General features: G+C 38.0%; 4 protein-coding genes across 4 annotated transcripts; 3 read left to right on the top strand and 1 right to left on the bottom strand.

Moving 5' to 3' along the window:
• The first annotated feature begins 345 nt into the window (after positions 1-345).
• On the top strand, positions 346-11,546 carry LOC105224237 (very-long-chain 3-oxoacyl-CoA reductase-B). The gene is made up of 5 exons (XM_011202259.4): positions 346-927; positions 1,302-1,348; positions 9,233-9,308; positions 10,687-11,027; positions 11,081-11,546. Exons 1-5 carry the CDS (start codon positions 762-764, stop codon positions 11,411-11,413), a joined length of 963 nt encoding a protein of 320 aa, XP_011200561.2. The 5' UTR covers positions 346-761; the 3' UTR covers positions 11,414-11,546.
• Positions 11,547-13,098: 1,552 nt separating this feature from the next.
• On the top strand, positions 13,099-13,251 carry LOC105224240 (uncharacterized). The gene has a single exon (XM_049456843.1). It carries the CDS (start codon positions 13,099-13,101, stop codon positions 13,249-13,251), a length of 153 nt encoding a protein of 50 aa, XP_049312800.1.
• A 27-nt stretch (positions 13,252-13,278) lies between these two features.
• Positions 13,279-13,559, top strand: LOC105224238 (NADH dehydrogenase [ubiquinone] 1 beta subcomplex subunit 1). Its single transcript, XM_011202260.3, has one exon. It carries the CDS (start codon positions 13,279-13,281, stop codon positions 13,444-13,446), a length of 168 nt encoding a protein of 55 aa, XP_011200562.1. The 3' UTR covers positions 13,447-13,559.
• Positions 13,560-17,566: 4,007 nt separating this feature from the next.
• On the bottom strand, positions 17,567-21,190 carry LOC105224241 (rho-associated protein kinase 1). The gene has a single exon (XM_011202262.4). It carries the CDS (start codon positions 20,420-20,422, stop codon positions 17,945-17,947), a length of 2,478 nt encoding a protein of 825 aa, XP_011200564.2. The 5' UTR covers positions 20,423-21,190; the 3' UTR covers positions 17,567-17,944.
• Between the last annotated feature and the right edge of the window lie 552 nt (positions 21,191-21,742).

Below are 21,742 nucleotides of genomic sequence, written 5' to 3'. Positions count from 1 at the left end.
CACACATGTACCTGCTTCTGCGTGTATATTAGTGTGATAGTGGTGCGATATGGATTTGCTGGCGAGCGCAGAGAATTTCCGCGACTCGCAAACGCCACATGAATGAAAGCGATTATGCACACACCCGGCGAAGGGACGACCAAATAGAGAGAACCAACGACGAAAAGCAGCTGAGGAGTACTCGCACAAAATAGTGCGCCAGCGATTTTCATACTAAACTCACATACAAATGTGGATATGTGTGTATGTACATAAGCATTTTGTACCTATGCTCCCGGCGAATCGCTAAGTTCAGCACTTTAGTTCAATTAAACAATATTAGCGACGAATGTTTACTATGGGTATTGAGTACGGCGGCAGAGCGCGCATGTGGTATATGCATAGAATTCTCAATTAGACTGCCTACAAAAGAACTTATTTTCGAAAAAAGTTGCGACAAATACGCGTTGCGTGCTTTTGACTTTTCGACGTCGCTCAATATCATCGATTTTTCAATATTTTCCCGAGCTACACAACCCATGCACGGCATTACGGAAACGCACATTGACGAAGGCGCACGTAGAATAGTGATTGCAGGAAAAGATTGAAAAAGTGAAAAGTGTCATTGCTTCATAGTGTTGAAAGAAAATCCTCTTTATTGCTGATCTGAGTACTACCGGAGCAATTGTGTAGAAATAAGTTTTAAATAAATAGCGCAAATTCATTGCTGAAGCACATCGCCTACCCGCTTAGCACAAAAAATAATTACTTCCGCAGCAAAAATGGTGTTGAATAATATTACTGCGTTCCAGTTTTTCGGCAGTGTAGCTCTTGGGCTTTTGTGCTTTAAAATCGTCAACAAATTCCTACCCTGGATTTACGTAAATATTATTGGACCCAAGTTTTTGGGGCCGAAATTGAACATACGCAGCATAGGCGGTTGGGCTGGTTAGTTTTGAGTCATATACACCATTCTGCCTTGCCTGATAAAGCATATACTGCAGATAAAGGCAAAGATACGCGCTAATACCATAAACTTTCGACAAGAAAGTCTTTGCTTAATTTCGAAAATTAGTTTCGTGAAATATTTTATCTAACCATATGCATGACTATCATACTGTTGAACGAAGAAATGATTACAGAATTTCTTTATCTACTTAACATCGTTTAATGATATCATTAAATAGTAAAAAAAGAAATTTCGATAAAGACTTATTTGTCAAAAGTACGCGTAACTACATTTTACTTAACTCTACTGCATGCTTCTTATCAGCTTTGGACTTTATATTAATCAGCTGTTTGTTTTTTGTTTCCCTTTACAGTGATCACCGGTTCAACTGACGGTATTGGAAGATCTTATGCGAAAGCGGTATGTCATACCTATTTACAAAAATCAAAAAACCAACAAAAAAATATTATACTCCGTAGCAACATGTGGCAAGACTGTAAAAAAACAGAAAACTTTTGCTGCAGCGAAGCTAGAATATCCTTTGCCTATATGCAGTTCGTAGGGCAGCTAGCTGACATATAACTTTATATCAAATAAAAAAGTGTTACACTAATTTAAGTGCACTTTGTATGGCACTATATGATCCATATCGTTCATGTTTCTTGATAGTAGATAAGGAAGTGTTATTCATGATTTCATAGTAATTTTAATATTTTGTACATCATATAAAATCTATAAAGCCTATACTTAACAGCCGAATCTATCGAAAAGTAGGGTATAATAAATGGTAGCGATTTTGCAACCTCCAAAATATTTATAAAATATATACATTATTTCCTATCAATTTGTTTTTTTAAAAATTTTTATTTATTCATGAATATCTATAGCTCCTATCATTTACGAGATATATACAAAAAATGCGAAATTCTTGGATAAATCGGGTCATTTATACGCCCTCCGATTACCGTCGAGAGGCGTAACGTCGTCGTTTCATGGGCTCTTCGAACTTTTGAACACAAGAAAAAAGTCCTGCCAGATCTGAAAAACGAATTTATCTATATTTTGTTTTTTCTATGGAAAACGATTAGCCTATCTGTAAGAATTTAAAGATAAAATTGTAGTGTATTTTCTATGGAAATTTTTACAGGCTTTGGTCCAGTTCTTAATGTTAATATTTTCAGGGAATTTTTTTAGGGTATTTCCAAGAAAATTCGTGACGACGGACTCAATAACATTAATAGTTCATAAAAAAACATCCTAATGTACATATGTATATAAAAAATCAGAGTTACTAGCTAAGTCGATTTAGGCATGTATCGATCTGAAAGTTCTTTTCTTACCAAGAATCTGCTCATTTGGCTAAACGGCAGATACAACGACCTGTCATATAAACTGAACGATGGGATTAGGTGCTTGTAAGAAAGCTTATTCATCTTACGAGATATCTTCACGAAGTTTGGTCTGGGTTATTGCCTAAGACAATCATTCAATCTCCAAAGAAATTACTGAGATCGGATCACTGTCATACAAACTGACCGATCAAAGTTCTTGTAAGGAGTATTTTGTAGTATTTGTGAAGGCTATTATAGCTTCGGAGCAACCGAAGTTAACGTTGTCTTCTTGCCTACAGATTTTTCAGAATAATTTTACTCTTTTTTTATTTATCAGAATTTTTACTTTTATTTACTAGAATTGCTTGATTTTTCATTACGAATAATGTGCTATATTTACTTTGACCAAAACTAAACGCTCAGATATATTACTATGGCCAAGTAATAGTAAGGCTTCGTTCTTAATTTTAAAATTCTTAAATAATCATAATTCCGGCCTCTTTATACGAATTCGCGCAAACGACGCATAACACTCAAATAGTATTTCTTGTTGGCTGTTTGGCCGATCGGAAAGAATTCAGAGCACACCACACCTCAATAATCGAAGAAAACTGTCAAAATAATCTTGATTTTTGACCTACTTTGACGAGGTTGTTTCGGCTTCGGCTCACCTTTGCCACGACATTCGACCGACTGATCGTCTCTTTCCGGATAGTAAGCATAAATACTTGTCATCATCGCCAGTAATAATACGTTTGATTACATTTTGGTAGTCGGAAGGAATTGTTTCACAGACGTTAACGCGACGCTGTTTCTCGAAAAAATTGAGTGTTTTTGGAATTTTTCGTGCTTTTACTCCTTTTTGCCTAATTGACATTTCAAAATGGTTTTCACTGATCCCTCCGATGTTCAAACGATGCCAGTAAGATCTCTGACTGTTAATAGTTGATTCTCAAACTCCAATTTAAGATTAAGATTAATAAATGAGGAATGCGCCGCGACCTTAGGTCTATTGTGCTCGATCGATCATTAGTTGATATTGAAGGACGTCATGGACGTGGTTCGTCGTCAACGCGTTCTCGACTCTCTTTGAATAATTTGTTCCTATCAAAAACATTTGTCCGGGACAAACAATTACCTTTTCCAACATGCTAAACGTTTCGACACCAGAAAATTTAATGGAAGTTGTTTGTTTAATAATTTCACTCATCATAAAGTTCGCCGAATGCACTTTACGTACTTCAAAAATGCAAGCGTATACTAATTTATAGATTATTTTGATGTGAAATTTGGTACTGACAGTCATACCAACGTAGAAAGAAAATATTTCGACGATGGCGTCTTACTGTTTTGTCCACAGTAATATGAATAGGTACATGTAGGGATATTTTTATAAGCCATAATTTTTCACTGTATCTAAACTATGACTGGAAATCCAATGCTAAAAATAAAAAAAAATTTAAAAAATACCCCTTCCGTTGTATTTCTTGTGCCACCAGTGCTTGTATATGCTTATACGGATGATTTGCATTAATTATTCTAAAACCACTGCGACACAGCTAACTGTGGATCAAGCAAATGCAGGCAAAAATTAAATTGGAGAATTACTTTCCCCACAGTATATTCAAGCGCTTGCAGTATATGCAAATTTAAAAGCAAATAAGCGAAGTTCAACTACTTTGGCTGTAGTTCTCGCCGACTAGAGTCTACTCGCCACTGCAAATATTTGTCAATAATGTTTTCAATTAATGAATGCCTATTGAGTATTTTTTCCCTCTATTTCGAAGTATTCGTTGAACTTGGAGACCTAAATTGTAATTTTATGCACGTCGCATAGGTGACAATCGTTCTTTGTTGCTCTAGCTGTATTGTCACAATAGCTGTGCATCGACAGGTCTCCTACGTGCCGACGCATTTTAAAAACACGAAAAATTCAAAAATGATATTTTAATAAATAAGAAATAAATAAATAAGTAAAGTTGCGTGACATTGTGACATTAAAAGAGGGTGCTCTAGAAGCTGATCTGAAATTTTTGTAACCAGAAAATATCCAGAATTCGAAATTAAATATAAAACTGATCAATATATCATTATTATATATTCAGTCTCACCTCCCGATGGCGCCTCTGAGAAAGAGAATTCTATTTTCGACTAATATAACTTCTTGTAAAATGAAATCCCTTATTGTCCAATAGACGGCTTTAGTAACCTGTATCTCGCGTTGGCCAAGTATCATAGCGTTACGCTAGAAAGATAAGATTTCATGCTAAAAAATCGTTTCGAAAAGTATTATTTGAGCACGCGACAAAAATGAGCACCCGCAATGAGAAAATACGCCATATTTGAAAATATTATCTATAAAATAACGGAAGTTATCAAATCCGATCGTCATGTAAGCACATCGTTGCTGTTTCGCAACAAAGTCGATCCATTTCTGAAACAGATGGTTACTGCTGATGAGTCCGACCGTGATCAAGCACTTTTTCGATTGCTCAGGATCTAAACATTGCACAAAAAACCATTCAAAACCATTTAAATAAGGCTAGACTCAAAAAGAATATTAATATCTTGATGTATTAGTACCATAAGAGTTAACGGAAAAAATTTCACGAACCAAATTTCGATCTGCGAGTCATTGCTGTTTCGCAAGAATGACTTTCAAGAAGTCTTTGGTATGTCTTTGATGAGATTGACAGGGAATTATCTACTATGCGCTACTCCCATACAGCCAAATTCTGTCTGTCAACTATTGAGACGTCTGAATGAAAAATGTTAAACTCTTAATTTGAACCTGTACTGTCATATGTCTAAAGAAAGAAATTTCCCAGTAGCGTCCAGTTTTGGTCAATAGGAAAGAAATTATGTTTCATCAGGACAAACACATCGCCAGAAACTCCTGAAGCTTAGTTAAGATGTTCTGAACCTTCCACATTTTAGTCTGGAGCTAGCATTAAGTGTTTGAGACCTAGATTAAGCGAATGATTTCGCTGGTGGAAATTGCTATCAAAAGAACAACAAGTTATCAAACAAAACGGTGCATATTTGATCTTAATCGGATACAACTTTAAAATTGATGCAAAAATAATGGACTTTGCTAGACCTTATATTTGTCACTTAGCGTCAGTTTGTTCCAAGAACTAGACTAACTAACTTGAACTGTTATTAGAAAGATTTTATAATAAATAACCCAAAAAAACGAAGATGTCCAGGCTTAATAACCATGTACCCTAAAAGCAGTATTATAGGGTGGGCCATATAAAATTTCAAATTTCGAAGATAGGGCGTAAAAGATTGAGTGTAGTGTTTGCTGTATGGCACGTAGCGCCGTCCTGCTGGAACCAAATGTTGTCCAAGTCTTCCTCTTCAATTTGCTTGAAGAAAAATTCGGTTAACATTGCGCGATATCGCTCACCATTGATGGATACGGTTCCTTCTTCATTTTCGAAGAAAAATGGGCCGATGATTCCAGCAAACCAAAATCCGCACCATACAGTGATTCGTGCTGGGTGCATTGGCTTCTTGACGATTACGTGCGGGTTTTCTGTGGCCCAAATGCGACAATTCTGCTTGTTAACGAAACCATCGAGGTGGAAATGAGCCTCGTCCGAAAAGACACTTCGAATGGTATTTGACGTTTCCAATGTCGAAACATAGATAATTCAAATATAAAACGTTAGATGGCCCACCCGTTATAACAAACGCATTCAAAAAATATGCGAACGAAGAAGCGACAAATCGAATATGGTCGATATTGCAATTTTACTCTCAAATTCAATTATGCAATTTATCGAAGTGTGAGCAAATCTCTCGAATAGCCGTTTTCAATGTCAAGTGCAAAGGTATTTGATGTGAGCACACATCACTGCATTACGAGAAATTTTTTAGGTAAACAGTAAAAAAGCAGTTTCTTTGGCAAATATTAACATATCTAGCATTAACTGTTCAAATGTAAATGCGCTGACTATGCAAAAAATTATACGTAATTACTTTAAACAAAAAAAAAAACAAGTAATAAAAACCATTATAATATCTAGCAACATGTTGCAAGAGTATAAAAAAGGGCGAAGTTCGGGTGTAATTCAATATTTTATACTCCCGTAATTTGAAAACATTAAAGGTGGCGAGATAGTTTCCGGTGTTACAAAACTTCACATTAAAAAATGCATTATGTGAGGAAACTGCGTGGATTGCAATCAAATTTGGTACTAATTAGTTTGCATATAATATAGTACAAGTTATAAGTCGTAGACTTACTTAGTTTCCGTTCTACATTTTGCATGTTCGGAATATTAATATTAAGATCAATCTAATTAACATGCTTGTATGTATGTGTTATAAGCACCTGAAAGGGGCTAAGTTTAATACATATATAGGACATATGAGGAAAACATCAACCAATCGATGCGAAATCCAAATCTCATTCCGGACTAATGAAAATCATTAAATATATTATATAGTTGGTGCCGAGGTAATTCGTAAATAGATATCTGACATTATCAAAATTAAACTATACCGTATCTAATATTATATTTTCACTTAATTTTGCTAACATATATAATATAATAAAAAATTCTTATATAATTCTTAATGATATTAAATATTTTGAACCGATTTTATCCAGTTTTAATATTACAATATATTATTACCAGAAATAGAGAAGAAAAAGAAAGTTATAGCCCGATTTCGACAGTGAAATACTTCGAGGGCACTATTTGTACAAAGTTTTGTTCTGACAACTTAACTGATTTGTTTATTTGTACGAGGGCTGCTATACGAGTCGTATATATTTCTGGCCTAATAATGAAAATAGGAATATTTATCAACGAAAATGGTTTTATTGTTTTTCAAACTATTCTCCTTGAAGATTTATATACTTTTGCATGCGCTTAAACCAATTTTCGAAGCACTTTTTCCACTCCGATTGAGACACCTCCAAAACATGGTTTTTGAATGCTTCAACAGCATCTTCTGGCGACGAAAATCGTTGACCACGCATTATTTTCTTGATGTGTGGGAATAAAAAGAAGTCATTGGGTGCCAAGTCAGGGCTGTACGGCGGATGACCCATCAATTCGACGTTTTGGCTGGTCAAAAAGGCGCTGGTTTGAGCCGATGTGTGAGAGCTCGCATTGTCATGGTGCACAATGATTCGTCTTCTCTTGTTCGTTTTTCGAATTTCTCCGAAGACTTCAGGCAAACAAATGGTGGTGTACCACTCAGAATTGACCGTCCTACGTTGCTCAATCGGAACAGTCGCCACATGACCAGTTTTGCCGAAGAAACAGGCGACCATTTGCTTCGAAGTGCTTCTTCCACGAACAACTTTCGTTGGATTTGGCTCGTCTTGGAAGACCCACACGGTCGATTGCTGTTTTGTTTCGGGCTCATACGCATAGATCCATGATTACTTTTTTACGGCCAGGTGTTCATGCAATATCGAATGTATGCTGGTGGGAGAAATGCATAGGCATGCCTCTATCTGAAGGTATGTTACATGACGGTCTTGCATTATCAGTTCACGTACGGCATCGATGTTTTCTGGCACAACGGCTGTTTTTGGACGACCTTCACGGAATTCGTCTTTGAGCGAGCGTCGGCCACGATTGAATTCGTTGTACCAGTTTTTCACAGTGCTATAGGATGGTGCTTCATAGCCATACAAAGATTTTAGTTCATCGATGCACTCTTGTCGTGATAATCCACGTCGAAAGTTGTGAAAAATGATCGCACGAAAATGTTCACGAGTTAATTCCATTTTTTGGCCGAGATGAATTTTTTAATTCCCTGTAAATAAAACAATTCACGATTAAATGACAAAACGTTCTGAGTGATGTTATGCTAAAAAATGTCAAACTTTCCAATGGAAAGGTCAGATTGCACCTGGCAATACTTAATGTTGACTAGGCCAGAAATATATATAGCAGCCCTTTTAAAAATTTGCTTTTAAGGAAATACCCATTTTCGCGGTGTATTGTAAGAATGTTTGGCTCTTTAAGAATGGGAACAGTATGAGGGAAATACCCAATATCAAAGACTACTCTTCTACTATCACTTTTTCGGATAAGATGATGATCTCTTCAGACGAAGAGAAAATCTCAATTGCTTCGTCAACAAACAAAATTCTAGACGTTGGGGTGAGTCAAATACGCTTGTGGTTCAGGGGACGAAATTGCATCCCCAGAAATTTACCATTTGATGCGGATTGTGGTATGGCGGCATCATCGGCACTTATTTCTTTCGAAATGCGGCAGGAAATGCCGTTACCAGCAATAGCGAGCGTGCGACTTTTTCTCGGAATTTGATGAAATCGACGCGGACGATCTCTACTTCCAAACAGACGATGCACCGGGTCAAGTTTAACGTCTAAAACTGAAGCCATTTTGTGCAAAATTGTTCGTCAATTTCGAGTCATGGTTCAGTGAATTGGTCACCAAGGTCATGCGATTTAATGTCTCTAGGTTATTTTCCCTGGGGCTGTATTAACTCAAAGCTTTACGCCAAAAACACAAGCAACGCTCGAAGATGCAACGCACTAAAGCCGAAATGCATCAAGTCTTCAAAACTAAGGTGGAGTTATGCAGATGGAGCCGAGGTGACCATTTGAACGACATTTTCTTCAAAATCATAAATGGCTTAAAATTATCTGCATAAAAACAACCAGAACCAATTTTGATCCAATTTTATTTTGTTTTAATATCACGTCTTGCATGTTGCTAGACGCTACATACTTATATACATTTAAATGTGCATACATAAGAAAATGCAATTAAACGTAGATAGTATTTGCTCACACGTGAACATACATACATATGTATGTAAGTCATTACGGTTTTTTGAGAAGCCAGAGTACAGTCTTAATTACATTGTTTTTTGCATATTAGCAATTCTCATTACCATTATTGTGCAATATCACATTTATTTCTTTTTTTTTATTTAACCATTAACAGCTGATTTATGTCTCCATATTTTTCAGCTTGCGAAGCGAGGATTCAGTTTGGTGCTAATCAGTCGTTCTTTGAGCAAGTTGGAGGATCTCGCAAAGGAAATCGGTATGTGCATATGAACAGTTATTCTAATGACAATTAGAAAATAATGTTATTTTACAATCTCTAGCAAGAAAATATAACCTAATAAATGTTTAAAATACTAGCTGTTGCATACATTCCGTATTAAAAGTATGTTGCACTCTGGAGAACTTTGTAGAAAACAACGTTAGCATTGAAGTTCACCTTTAACCTAAGGAATAGATATATTGGGGTTTTCAGTAAGAGCGCTACACAAGTAGTTAAGATATCAATGAAATTATTTATTCCTGTGAAAGTAGATTCGAAGCCATTCTCTATGGAACTCGATTTGTTTTGCATGGCCACCACTGAACCCAGTTTTTGACGGTTTTCAAGCATAAATCGGTCGATACTGCTGCAATTTCACGCTCGATATTCGTACGAAGTTGATGGCTTGTTGGCATAAACCATAGACTTGACGTAGTCCCGAAGGAAATAGACCGGAAAACGACCGAGGCGGCCAATTAACTGGGCCATTTCGTGAGATAACACGTTCACCAAACTTAGTTTTCAATAAATCGATTGTGAGATTCGCTGTGTGGCTTGTGGCGCCGTCTTGTTGGAATCACATATTGTCTTAGTCCATATCATGCAATTCGGGCCAAAAATATGCGGTTATCATTGAGCGGTAGCGCTTTCCATTCACAGTATCGTGCCAGTACTGATCATCACGGACCGTACCAAACCGTCATTTTTTCGGGATACAATGGTGGCTCATGAAATACGTGTGTATAACGCATATTTTGCTTATTGACGAAACCATTCAGCCAGAAATGAGCCTCATCGCTGAAAAAGATTTTTCGATAAAAATCCGGGTCATTTTCAAGTTGTTGCTCGGCCCAATTCTTCAGTCAATTTGATCTTGTAAGGATGTGAGCTAATATCTTTTCTCAAAATACGCCACAACGACGTTACAGGGATGTCCAACGCCGTGTGAGAGACTGATTTGAATCTTCTACAATTGATGCGCTAGCGGCAGCAATACTCTCGACACTACGGGCTCTTCTTTGCCTCACTGGCACGGGAACATTTTATAGTGTACCTGTCGATTCTAATTTTTTCCCCTGACGTTCAATTGTTGATCTGACAGGACGATTACAACGACCATAAATTGAACGTAGCACTCTTAAAGTTGAGGCCACTGACTCCGAATTTCGGTAGTAAATTTTACTAATTTCGGCTCGTTGTTGAATCGTATATCTTTCCGGGATGAAATGGCAAACCTTACTGAAGAGAAATGTCAAAAGAGCGGGGAAAATATGGCCTATCGGTCTGCTTTTGTAGACCCGTATTGAAAAATTCATTAATATAAAATGGTTAATATTGAAATAGATTTTGATCATACAACTTTTGTGAATTTCAGAAAATGAGTACAAGGTAGAAACCAAAATCATCGATGTTGACTTCCAAGATAGCGTTGGAATTTATGATAAGATCAAAGCAGGCCTTGAAGGCCTCGACATTGGTGTGCTCATTAATAATGTTGGCGTTTCATATTCGTACCCAGAGTACTTCCTTACGTATTACCAACAGAACCCTAAATTCTTGCTAGACATGGTTTCGGTGAACATACACTCTGTGACACACATGTGTGCCTTGGTTTTGCCAGTCATGCTGAGCAGGAAGAAGGGCTTAATCATAAATGTGTCGTCATCAAGCGCATCTATACCCGCTGCACTGTTATCTCTCTATAGCGGAACCAAGGTATGTATTACTATAAATAAAAAGTTTTAAATAATTTAAGACATTTTTTGCAGGCTTTCGTCACTAAATTTAGTGAAGATTTACAGACGGAATATCGAGATAGTGGAATCACAGTACAATGCATTAAACCGGGTTTTGTTGCAACCAAGATGAGTAAAATTAGAGCGAGTCTGTCGTGTCCTACGCCCGATACCTATGTGGCTTCAGCACTCAATATGTTGGGATATACCACGACAACACCTGGTTATTTACCACATAATTTCTTACAAATATCATGTGATTTCATGAGGTACCTAACGTGCGAACCCTTCGTTTCGAGTTTGTTTTTAAATTATTTATTGAAAATAAGAAAAAACGCTTTGAAACGTTTGAACCAAAAGAAATAGAGGACCGGCAAATGTGAAAGCTAGTATAATTGTGTGTATTTTTTTCTATGTAACCTAAGTTAAATGTGTTTTATATTAAAAAGATTTAAATTAATTTTTTTCAATGGTCATAAATAAAAATTACACAAAGTTATGTTAAATAGATTTTAAATGAAATGCGAATAATGACAGTCTACAGTGTCAGTTACAGTTAAGGGCTTTGGCCAAAGAAATCGATTTATCTACTGGTGGAAATTAGTCATATAAATGCTGTGTCCAGTTAAAAACCACAGAAGATCATTTGTAGAGGTAAGAAAAGAGATTTGTTACTGACATGATTGATCCAGGAAATAGCAAATGATAGATATGTAAGTCAATAGGAAGAAATGTGTACATAGGTATATACACTAAGGGAGAGCTCTGGAAGATCTTTGATGTAACAATCTCATACGGAGATTTGGGATTTATTTTGGACGAATTTGGTTATTTCAGCTTGTATTGTTTGGGAGATACATTTTTTATAGCTCTTGTCATTTACGAGATATATACAAAAAATGGGAGTTTCGTGGAAAATCAAGTTTAGAGTCCCGTACTACCTCGCCGGTGTGAGTTTCGACTTTGTCGCAATGGGCACTTTTGTAGTGTTCAATTCTGAGGAATATGTGTCTAAAATCAAAGCGATGCCATAAAATACCTCTGAGCTATAGAAATTTAAAGATAAAAAATCACGATTGTAGTGTATTTTCTATGGAAAATTTTTACATGCCTGTCCTTAATGTTAATATTAAGGGCTAAAATTTTCAGGGAATTTTTTTTAGGGTATTTTCAAGGAAAATTCATGATGGGATCGAAAAAATTAATTCTTAAAAAAACACCCTAATGTACATTAAGTCTATTGAAGGTCGAGACCACAACCACCTTTTCAAAATTTTTAGCCTACGGTTGCTCTTTACTACTGCAATCCTTTATGCCAAATTACAGTTCTATATCTTAATTTAGTGCTTAGTTATGGTATTTGATAGGTTTTCGTTTAACGGCGTGGGCGCCCATCTACTCGTTGTCTATTTTTTGGAAAGGAACACGTCTACCATAGGATATCTCAGTTTTTGCTCACTTGACAGCTTGCACAGACAGACAGACGGACAAAAAGACACCGGATTTCTAGGCCTTAGGGACTTGTTCTCGTATATACTGACGGACGGACATGGCTAAATAGACTCAGCTCGTCATATTGACTATATATGTATGTACATGTATATGATATCATTTATATAGGGTGTTAATATGCCCTATTTATGGTATAATAATAAAAAAAATCCATACAAAATAGTGTAAATAATATTGTTAATAATTAATATTCAAAAGCTACACCCTGTGGAAACAAAGTACGAAAATTGGTCGCATCCACTGTGCATGCACAGCTGATTGCACTGACAGCGAGCTAAAGATTGACATTTCATTTCTCTGTTTTTCTGTTCGTGTGTAAAGCAAGTGGCAACTAAATAAAGTGTGAGCAATTGTGTATAATTTTGTGAAAATATATTAAACTTTAATTTGATTACCCTCAATATATTTACAATTAAATATAATAATAACAATATTTCCTGCGAACTCAATATGTGTTGTTGAGGAATAACAAGAAATGCTAAATAGCGCCCTTACGTAATTTCGTTTCATTGCTGACAATTTCATTCTTTTCAGGTGTTATGACTTTAGCCCGCTTGGCAAGGAAGTACGGTGCTGTTATATTCTTCCCTACATTTACAGTAACAACGATTTTAGTCGACTGGACTCATACAAGAGCCTGGAAAGAACAACAACGTCAGCTTGCTCGAAATAAAGAATTGTTAACTGATTAACAAACTCTGTGAACAAAATATAGCAGTATGATTGGGTTGGACAAACGCTATGTTTGGGCTGTGTTGCCCTTTATTGGTTTCGCTATTGGCCATTTTTTAGACAAGAAGGAAACCGAACGTATGACACTATTCCGTGATAAGAGCGCACTCTATGCTCGGCCGGCTGGTTCTGAAGGCAAACCACCATCTTGGTAAAGGGTTACTACCATGGCGTTTATAAGTAAAAAAATTGTCTACTTTAAGTACCATTTATGTGAAATGAGAAAGCTGGTGTTTCAATAAAACAAATGTTTTAAACGAAAAAATAAGCGTGTTGCTATGTGCTTGAAACAAATAGATTGCTAAAGTGAGTGTTAAATGAAATAATATAATTCAAATGCAAATAGAAATAGAAATCCGGGAAAATCTTTCGAACAGGTTTTACGTTCCAACGGTAGTCGGTTCTAAGTAACTGGAACAGACCCGGATTATTATTCGGCTAAGGGATATCAAGTCGACACCACTTCTCAAACTTAGATCATTGTTCAATTGTTTTCTGCCGCTACAACAACATCAGCAGATTTTACGACAGCCTAAGTATCCAGAACGGGGCCGAATAAGACGTGCCATTGAAGTATGCCATCATATGACTAAACATTGCCCAAATCAACCAAAACTGTTCAATCCTCTACGTACAATATACGCGGTCCCCAGTAACTACAGTTGACTTTAGACAAAAAATATTGGTGTAACATACATATATATTTGAAATTTGGAGAGAATAGGAATCCGGGTGTCTTTATACTGCATATATCGACCAATATGTTAGTTATTTTAACAATCGTAATAGACAGAGCGTGTTTTACTCATAACAGTATATCTTTGTGCCTAAAATAAAATCGGGCGAAAACTTTTCATTATTCTAACAGGTTTTGTGCTAAATATATTCGTCAGTAAGTATATATTATTTATATTGAAAATATGTCCTCAAATATACCTAACCAATGTAAAAATTAATGCAATCAGCCTGTCCCTTTCTCTGCCCCCAATGTACCACCATATTAATTAATATCACACGTATCTCACTTGAACAGATTTTTAATATAATTTTAGCTGACGCCAACTAAAATATATCAATAAAACTAATATTAAGATTATTTTATTCAATATCAAGTCAAGAAGATAACAAATTTGATTATAATTTATTCACAATTTCATCGAACAGTGGATGTTTAACTCTTTCACAAGATTTTTTAATATAAAGTAGAAAAGATTCGCTTACACCCGAACTTAGCCCTTCCTTACTTTTTTTTACTATTACACATATAATATTTTATTAGCCAATCCAATTTAATGAAGCAAAGATATACATAACTTGCGACTCAGACGGAAAATTAAAAAATTATAATGCAAGTTGTTGATACTGACGGTCTTTCGCCTTTATCGTAAAAATACTATACGAGTATAACGGTATAAAACAGACGAACAGTTACCTACATCATTAGCCGAAAAAAAGTACCAGCTATCCTCACACCTATTATTTTGTCCATTAGTGTTGTATGCGCTAGTAAATTTGTAGAGAACCGAAAAAAATGGAAAAATCATGGATAAGAAATGTTCTACGAATCATCCTGAACAACTTTGCCTAAGAAACTATGGGTCTAAACCCGTTTCGAGCTAGCGATTTTCAAGGTGAAGCCTTTGGCTATTATAAATATTTGTTCGTCATTATTTAAGATATTCGAATGAATTATTTGTCGAACTCAAGGAAGGACCTCTCCGAGCCGTTCGATTCCAACCGAGGTTTCAGATAAGGCGACTCCCTATCGTGCAACTTCTTCAATCCACTGCTGGAGAAAATAATTCGAGCTGTAGCACTTAATCGAGCAGGTACAATCTTTTATAAGAGTGTTCAACTGCTGGTGTACCCTGATGATATCAATATCATTGGGCTTACCAACCGCGTCGTTAATCGTCTTTCTCCAGAATGGATAAGGCAGCGAAACAAAAGGGTCTGGTGGTGGACGAGGGCAAGACGAATTATCTCCTGTCATCAAACAAACAGTCGTCACACTCGCGACTTGGCTCCCACATCACTGGTGACAGTCATAACTTTGAAGTCGTAGATAACTTCCTCTATTATGGAACCAGCATCAACACCAACAACGTCAGCCTCGAAATCCAACGCAGAATATCTCTTGCCAACAGGTGCCACTTTTTAATTAAAAGTAAAATTCTCGGCATACAAAAACCAAACTCTATGAGCCCCTCATTATTTCGGTTCTGCTATATGGTGCAGAGCCATGGACAATCACATCATTTGATGAGTCGGCCTAAGGGGTTTTCGTGAGAAAGGTTTTGCGAAAGACTTATGATCCTATGCACATTGGCAACGGCGATTGCTACAGTCGATGGAAAGGTATATGACGACATTGACTTCGCTTGGAATCTCCAATTGGCGGCAAACAGCGAAAAAGAAGAAACATCTGGAGCGCTGTTGCTAGCTCGGCCATAGCCGCGCAAGCGGTTTCTACGCCAGTAAAGAAGAAGAAGCGGTATCGAAATGTCGGCGCTACAACAACTACAACACTCTAGAGGATATTAACTAGAAGGCTGTATTGTCCATATTTTCATTCTAAAAAGTATTCTTTCAACCAAAGACTTCAGTCTATAGTGATTAGTAAATATTTAAACGCGATCGCCCTTAAGCTTTCCACAACTTGTTTACTCTTATATAAACCTACAACTGATAGAAAGTTGGATAAGTAGATACGCCGAAAAAAGTAAACAAATAAACATTGACTATCGTTTCGAAAATGGCTGTATGGACGCACATAACATGCAAGAGATACACATCCACGTGCTTATATATAGGTATATGTATGTATATGTATGTATGTACATATGAACATATGAATGTAAGTACAAGAATATACATACATATATGTACGTATACCCGTATGTAACTAGACTAAATGGACTGTATACAAATTACTTATTTGTGGTCAAAGTCACGAACAGAAAAAAAAAATAAAAACAAATAAACTTGTATGGAAAATCATAAACCAATCAACAACGTTTTTGTGTCCGCTTAGGAATATCTAAGATAGAATGTAGGTATGCGCGCACAAAAACCCAAACAATTTTCGAACGTTTGGCGCAGACAAAACCGATAAATACTGTCTGTTGGCCACAAACAACCACAATACAATTCTGACCAATGCACCAAGTCGCTTACAAGCAACTGTAATGAAGCTGCATCATGCTGCATGCTGACTTTACATACTTTCTTGTCTCCAGATTCCACAAGTGCCTTCTGATTTATGACCTATAGCCAGTTAACAAGCCGTTGGTGCCGAAAATAAAACTTGTTTGTTTGGTTGTGTGTGTGTGGAGGCTACGAGCTGAACTCTTAACGATCCTCGTCCTCTACCGTAAGTAACGAATGCTTCCCTTGTGGTGAAGCGTCAATTTACGCAGGTAGTTTTAAAGGAATCAGCGCACGAAAACTGCAACAACAATAACAATGCAGAAGAATTGCAAAGAGTTGTTTAGAATTCGTGACAACACAGCGCAGATGAGAAAGATAGGCACACAGCATACTATACATGTAAACAAACGGGTACATATGAAAGCAGGCAAGTCATTGGTTTTTTGAACTGCTTAAACTCTTTTAAGAGGTGCTGAAGTCATGCGGATGCTTTGTGGAGCAGAAAGAATAATACAAAAAGATGTGCCAAATGAGTATTTTATAGAGAAGAAAGCAGTTATATACACTCGTCTTTATATAGCAATATTTTATACCCTGAAGAGGGTATATTAAATTTGCCACGAAGTTTAAAACACACAATAGGAATCGTCGGAAACTCAGTTTTTGCCAAGAAGCTACTCATTTGTTGGAGCCGCGAATATCTGACCACTATACCAGACTGAACGATCAATATCGAGAGTGACCCTGGCGCAGCTTCGTTCTGGATACCGTAGCAGGTTAAACTCCTACTTATCCAGAATCGACTCTGCCATATCAAACATACATATGTCCAACGTGCAAAGAGTCCCCGCATGACGCTAGCCACCTCTTATGTCCTGCTAAGCGCATACATCTGCCACCCCTCTAGCTATGTTCCGACCCCGTCGGAACAGAACGTTTCCTGGGCCTACCGTTGGATGACCTCGATGACAACTTATCTAATGCTTAACATCCTAACGGGGATTAGGTACCCGTTGCAACAACAACAACATCAAAATTATGTCCTTGTATGGAAAACTTGTTGGCACAGACTAACTCAAAAAACATAAATAACTTAAAAAAAATATGTAAATATATGTATGTATGTACTAAATATCATATAGAAGCTGATAGTCTGTATTTATTAACAATTAAATATTACATAAATTATAGGTTATACAGAATAGAATATAAACATAAAAACATTTTTTTTTAATCTCAAAGACAAAGGTCACAGCTACATAATTACTACTAAAATCAGCGCCAACGGGCTAAACTAACAAGTTAAATAATCATTTAAATATATAGGAAACTATTTTTATGGCATATGGTATAGGGCTTAGACATACATACATATATATGTATGTAAGTAGTCAAGCAATGGCAGTACTTCGAAGCAGTATTTTTTATCTTAAAGGTAAGCGGTGAAGCCTTAATTATTTAAAAATTTCCAAAACATTTATATAATACTGCTATAACTACACTCTAAACCAGCATTTTCTCCCTGCTACCCACACCGCTGCGTGTACTGCTCACCACAGCACCGGCGCTGGCCGCTGTAACATGTGCGAGTGACTGAGACGGCATCATTAACGAACGCCGCATGTGGTTGTGGCGCCGCAAAGTGGCGCTGTGGCGTTCACGTGTCGATTGTCGCAACTTCTGACGTCCAATTGTCATATTATTGGTGGCAGTATGCGCTGAGGAACCATTATATTGCAGCATGTTTGATTGGGTTGCATCGATTGTGCCACACTGACCCGCATTCATGGCGGCCAAGAGGTCAAAAGCGGCGCGTTTATGCTCCTTAGTCCATATATTGCTCAGTTCTGATGTTTCGCATTTGGCTATCACTTGATCGGGGCGCGGCGCAAATGGCATACGCACTTTGGGTGTTGGTGAGCCGGCTATGGGCTGTTGGTTGGCTTTATTATTCTCAACATTATTTTTTATATGATTGCTGCCTGACTTTGTAGTGTCTTTGCTGCTGCGATGTATACCGAAAAGTGCCGATAATATCGAACGACGTCGTGTGGGCACAGTTGTTGTTGTTAACGTTGTGGTTGTCGAGTTAGCCGCGATGCCGCTATCAATTGATTCACGACTATCTTTACTTGAGACACTGGCTTGAAGTTCCGTGGGTTGCCGTTTAGCGTTCACTTTGCCGGCTGCAAGTTTCTGCGCTTGCGCGCCGTCGTTGGCGTTAGCATCGATGCTGTAGTTTGTAAACTTTTGTGGCGACTGAAATGTAACACGACGCAGTGCTGGATACGACTTGGTCAATGGCAAATTGAGTTTCGCAATTGTCGGCGATTCCAGTTGGGTGTCTTCTATGCTGCAATAGGTCTCATCATGTTTGCTAACGCTGGATTTACGTGGCGGTATCGGAGGAGGTGATGGTGAACGTGCGTTATCATTTCGGCGCTCGGCTGCTCGCAAAGCGTCAGCGGCCAAAGTCTTCTCTTTCGCCACCAATTCAAGCTCACGTTTATGCAATGCGCTTTCCAACTGCTGAAGCCGTTTCTCTCGTTCGTTTAATTCTTGGGTGCGCATATTTAAGCAATGTTCTTTATGTTCCAACAGCGACTCGTGTGCGCGTATGGCATGCAGACGTGCTTGCAATGCCTCATTAAAGACATCCTCCGTAATCAGCGCGGGGCTCTTGAGCTCGTCCACAGAAATGTTAGCCGACGTGCGCGCATGTGGGGCTGGTTTGGGCGGTGGGACTGGCGGTCGCAGTGGTGTCAGATTATGTACGCTCGTATAGAGTTCGTGTTGTATGCTTTCATAGAGTTCAGGATCTGATCGTTGAAAGATAGATTTAGGTTTCACATGCCGTGTCGCGGATGAGAATAGTTCGGCGCGTAAATCAGGCGTAAATGCGACACTTAACCGACGTTGCCCATATTCCTCATTGAAACTATTGCGCTCCGTATACATAGTGCTGGAAAGGTCTATGGAAGGACTGTATTGCAGTTTGCAACGTGCTGTGGCGATTTCATCGACCTCAAATAAATCTGACTCCGCTTTTATTAGTGTTGGAAATTCATTACCCAATTCGGTTATGTTGCGCACAACGGTCGGATGACGCGTTATCACTTCAATGCTGGGGCGTTGTTCACTATCCACAGACAGCATATACGCGATGATTTCCTGCAAATCGGTGGAGTACACGGCGGGTATGTGGTTGAACTTGCCGTTGGAAATATTCAAGGTAAGCTCATCGAACTTCGCCGCCTGAAAGGGAGTGCGTAGAGCACACATTTCGTATGCGAGACAACCCACAGCCCAAACATCCGATTTGCGATCATACCGCGATCCTCTCACAATCTCCGGACTCATGTAGTAGGGTGTGCCAACAAAAGTGGCAGCGAAATCCTGATTTTTACGCAACATACGCGCCAAACCGAAGTCACCCAGTTTGGCATTGCCTTGTGCGTCCAGAAATATATTTGCCGGTTTGATATCACGATGTAGTATCGTGCCCTTCCTTATCTTGTTGTGGCACACCTGCAACGCTTTACAGACCTGAAACAGCACACGCCATATATAACGCTCTTCGAAACGTTTACGTTCATCACGCGCACGCTTTATAAGCTGCGCCAGATCGCCACCTTCACAACACTCCATGACAATAAATATCGACTTGGCCTCATGATTAACCAAATGATGATAGTATTCGACAATATTCGGATGTTGCAGTTGACGCAACACACGTATCTCGGACACCAAAGATGCCTTCTTAGACTCACTCAACTCATCATAGTCAATACCCTTCCATGCGTATAGCTCGCCCGTCTGCTTATCGCGCACTTTGAAGCATGTACCAAAGGTACCATTGCCAATCACCGATATAACTTCATAGTCTTGCAATGTTTTATTGGCAAATTTAAAACTCGTATCACCATCCGTTACAGAACTATCACTCGCACTGCTTGCGCCACTGCTCGTCGTTGCAGACATATTACTACAAGAACTAGCCAACTATTTTATATTGCCGGCGTTTAGAAGCCGCAAGTTTTATTTAATTTTGTTGATTTTTATGATTTTTGATTTTATCGCACAACACTACCGCGCGCACCGAAGCGTTCCCGTGTGAGACTGACTGTGGACTGCTAGCATCAACTGATCTGCATTGCTTAGCGACCTGTGTGCATGTTGGTTGGCAGGTTCGTCGATACACAACACGGGCTTGAAATCTCAGCTTAAACGCCTCTCTCACAAAATGTGTATGCATTTGTCTGACTGAGCGCACAAAACTTACCACGATCCTGTTACATGCGCGTACACCTTCCCGGAAGGTTTGCCTCATTCGTAATGCAAGCGTGTGTGACCTGCCCACACACTTGTGAGTGCTTATATACATAACTTTGTGGTTGTATTTGGTACTTTCATGTGCTCAGTCAGCAGGTACTCATATTTCCTGTTTACAATTTACTGAGCGTCAAAACTGCTCACTCAATCTCGTGAGGTTCAATGTGCGCACCGAAATCAGAGATTTCATTTATGCAGCATACATTCGTACCTATGTTCTGACGTATGTGTGTGAATAGTTTTGTGTACAAAACATAAACCGTTGGATGTAATCTTTTAGCACTTGGACCCAGCACGCCTGCAGTTTCAATTATCATTGCTTGTGCTGACAATAAATAGTTTTTGTAACATTGGTATATCAATTTTACACATTTTTGTATTTGCCCGCTTACTGAATGTCCGTGCCCTTTCATAATTACTGTTTACATTCTTTGTTGTTTTATTATTGTATGGAAAGTAAGCAAGGTTTTACACAAATCCAAAAGATCCTAATGGGGAGAGCAGAGCAGCGCAGAGCAAAATATATCCTTTCTTTAGTTATACTTCATTTGTATTAAAGTAATTTCCGCTTGATATATGTATGTAGGTACATAAATTGTGACAAAAAAGTACCGGGAAATTGTAAATGAACCGAAAAATATTTAATTATTCATCAATATTTATTTTGTTGTCTTTAAAGTGATCCCCACTAGATGTAATACACCTATGCAAACGATTTTTCCAGTTTTCATAAGCACTTTTTGGGATGGCCTTCAGCGAATTTTGTTTTATCTCTTCGATCGGTTGAAAACGGGGTTACACGGAGCGGCAATTTCAGTTTAGGGAACAAGAAAAAACCAGACGGAGCCAAATCTGGTCAATACGGTGGTTGGCTTGAAAATCGGTAACAATCTTGGCACGATGCGATGGTGCATTATCATCGTGTAAAGTCCATGAATTGTTCTTCCACAATTCCGACCGTTTTCATTG

The sequence above is a fragment of the Bactrocera dorsalis genome, chromosome 4 (genome assembly GCF_023373825.1).
Source record: "Bactrocera dorsalis isolate Fly_Bdor chromosome 4, ASM2337382v1, whole genome shotgun sequence".
NCBI lineage: Eukaryota > Metazoa > Arthropoda > Insecta > Diptera > Tephritidae > Bactrocera > Bactrocera dorsalis.
This window is presented reverse-complemented; position numbering and strand designations above follow the sequence as displayed.

Excerpts from the sequence above, each read along its gene's own strand:
- LOC105224238 (XM_011202260.3), top strand. The coding sequence starts at position 13,279 with ATGATTGGGTTGGACAAACGCTATGTTTGGGCTGTGTTGCCCTTTATT.
- LOC105224237 (XM_011202259.4), top strand. The coding sequence starts at position 762 with ATGGTGTTGAATAATATTACTGCGTTCCAGTTTTTCGGCAGTGTAGCT. Across the intron at positions 9,309-10,686 it reads GGATCTCGCAAAGGAAATCG|AAAATGAGTACAAGGTAGAA; the intron begins GTATGTGCATAT and ends TGTGAATTTCAG. Across the intron at positions 11,028-11,080 it reads CTCTCTATAGCGGAACCAAG|GCTTTCGTCACTAAATTTAG; the intron begins GTATGTATTACT and ends CATTTTTTGCAG.
- LOC105224240 (XM_049456843.1), top strand. The coding sequence starts at position 13,099 with ATGACTTTAGCCCGCTTGGCAAGGAAGTACGGTGCTGTTATATTCTTC.
- LOC105224241 (XM_011202262.4), bottom strand. The coding sequence starts at position 20,422 with ATGTCTGCAACGACGAGCAGTGGCGCAAGCAGTGCGAGTGATAGTTCT.